General features: G+C 43.7%; 1 protein-coding gene across 1 annotated transcript in view; it reads right to left on the reverse strand.

Moving 5' to 3' along the window:
- Positions 1-2,010: 2,010 nt before the first annotated feature.
- The window catches only part of LOC141175716 (fatty acyl-CoA hydrolase precursor, medium chain-like), a 13,557-nt gene continuing 13,541 nt past the window's right edge, over positions 2,011-2,026 (reverse strand). The window contains exon 12 of the mRNA XM_073659635.1: positions 2,011-2,016. Within this exon, the coding sequence (XP_073515736.1) occupies positions 2,011-2,016 (6 nt within the window). The remainder of the gene's footprint in view (positions 2,017-2,026) is intronic.

A 2,026-nucleotide genomic window follows, 5' to 3' on the forward strand; every position in this document is an offset into this window, starting at 1 on the left:
AAACAACTAGCACTGTTGTAAGAGATAAATATGGATCATAATTTAAGTATTTGCGAGGAGCTAATGTGTAGAATAAAGATGTGAGGCACAGAGTAATTAAATGTATTTTTAATCATAAGATAATATGAGGGTACCTGTAATTTCAGGTGTAGATGATAACAGTGGAGCGGATTAGGCTCAATATTATCCGACCTGCGTGGTTCAATAGTTATAAGGCGAACCTGGCTCAATGGCACTAAAATAAAGGAATGGGTAAGGTAATGCTAAAAATAATTCATATGAAGATGAAGTAACAGGTATGGAAGGGCATCAGTGGCACTTGGTAAAGGGTGTTGCAAGGTACCTGGATATCTGAATAATATGCGGTGATGGTGGATGAACTGATGATCAGTGGTGAAGACACAGCGCTGCCGCCATGGTAGGACTGGCTTATGGGGCGCACTGTAGCTTGGTAGGTGACGGAGTAGGCGGTAATGGTCTGCGCAGGGTTGGTATGAACTAGCAGAAACAACGCAGCTTATCTGGTGGAACAGAGTCCCTTTGTACTGCTTGAAATCCGGGGTTTACCGGCTTTTTCGGCAAGGGGAGTCAGCTGCTTCTTCTTGCGGGTCTATGTTCCGCTGGTAGGTATACCTGGTGGCTGTAGAGGAGGTAGGATGTGGAAGCCTGGCCGGAGACTGCTAATCCTCACGACTCCTCTAGCGATGGCGTGCTTGATGAAAATGCAGGAGGACCTGAGTGACGTCGAATCACAAGATTTTTTTTAAAAAGTTGCAAAAAAAAAAGTTTTTATTTTACTCCAGTATCGGGGTGGAGTTAAAAGTAGAGAAATTGTTTTTCATACATTTTCAATAAATCTTAAACATTAATCAAAATGTCGCACAATGATAGAGAGATTTATTTGGCACAAATTGGCAAACATCTCAAGTGTCTGGGGCCTAAAATGCCAAGTGAAATCCAAGCAATGGAGGACAATTGTATGAGCAGCACACTTTTTTCACTGCTTAATGTTTGTTTAATGCTGTTATTTTTGCAGTTGTCAACTGGGAATGATGGAGCCAGCAAAGAATGTAGTGAAAATCGCAATCCAGATGATGGGCGCGTACCCTCAACTTATCGAGCTTAACCAGGTGACCAAACGTGCTTCGCTCAGAGACATAGGACCCCACAGTGCCCGTACATGCTTAGCTCAGACAGATACAACCCCACAGTGACCATACATGCTTAGCTCCGAGACATACCATACTACAGTGACCGCACATGCTTAGTTCAGAGAGAAAAGACCCCACAGTGACATACATGCTTAGCTCAAATACGATCCCACAGTAACCATACATGTTTGGCTCAGGGAGATACGACCTCACAGTGACCATACATGCTTAGCTCCGAGACATACCATACTACAGTGACTGCACATGCTTAGCTCAGAGAGAAACGACCCCACAGTGATCATACATGCTTGGCTCAGAGACACACCACCCCACAGTGACCCTACATGGTTAGTGTCAGGAATCACCCACAGGTACGACACAGGGGAGATGACGCGATATCTCACCGTGCCGTCACGCTGTCAGTATTCCGTACTGTCACTGTCAGCTTCACGATAGCCCAATTACTATTATTCTCTGCCACCACCGGCCGAGTTTGAAATATAATACAGGCCTGGCTGGACACCTGCGTTTTGGTAGCGTATATGACTTCGGGGAAGGGAACGATTACAGAACAAAAGAAACAGAACTATTACATTTTATATTTAACCCAAAATGGAGGCAGTGTGTAAGAAAGATATATACAAGGATGGTACAAAGGAGACATTAAAATTACATAAGCAGTTACATAAAATAAACAGGATAAAAAGGTGAAACTTACACTATAAAGTTCGCTGCAACGACTCAGTATAGGTGGAGGAGGGGCTCCCCAGTTTATTATACTGTTATTGAACAGGACCCGTTGCTTATAATTCTTATACCCCCCTGGCAATGAGTGAGTCTGTACTGTCCATGGGTTCTCTTATACCTAAGGGGAG

The sequence above is a fragment of the Phyllobates terribilis genome, unplaced genomic scaffold, assembly GCF_046119375.1.
Source record: "Phyllobates terribilis strain yellow unplaced genomic scaffold, ASM4611937v1 Scaffold_14__1_contigs__length_39327217, whole genome shotgun sequence".
Lineage (NCBI taxonomy): Eukaryota > Metazoa > Chordata > Amphibia > Anura > Dendrobatidae > Phyllobates > Phyllobates terribilis.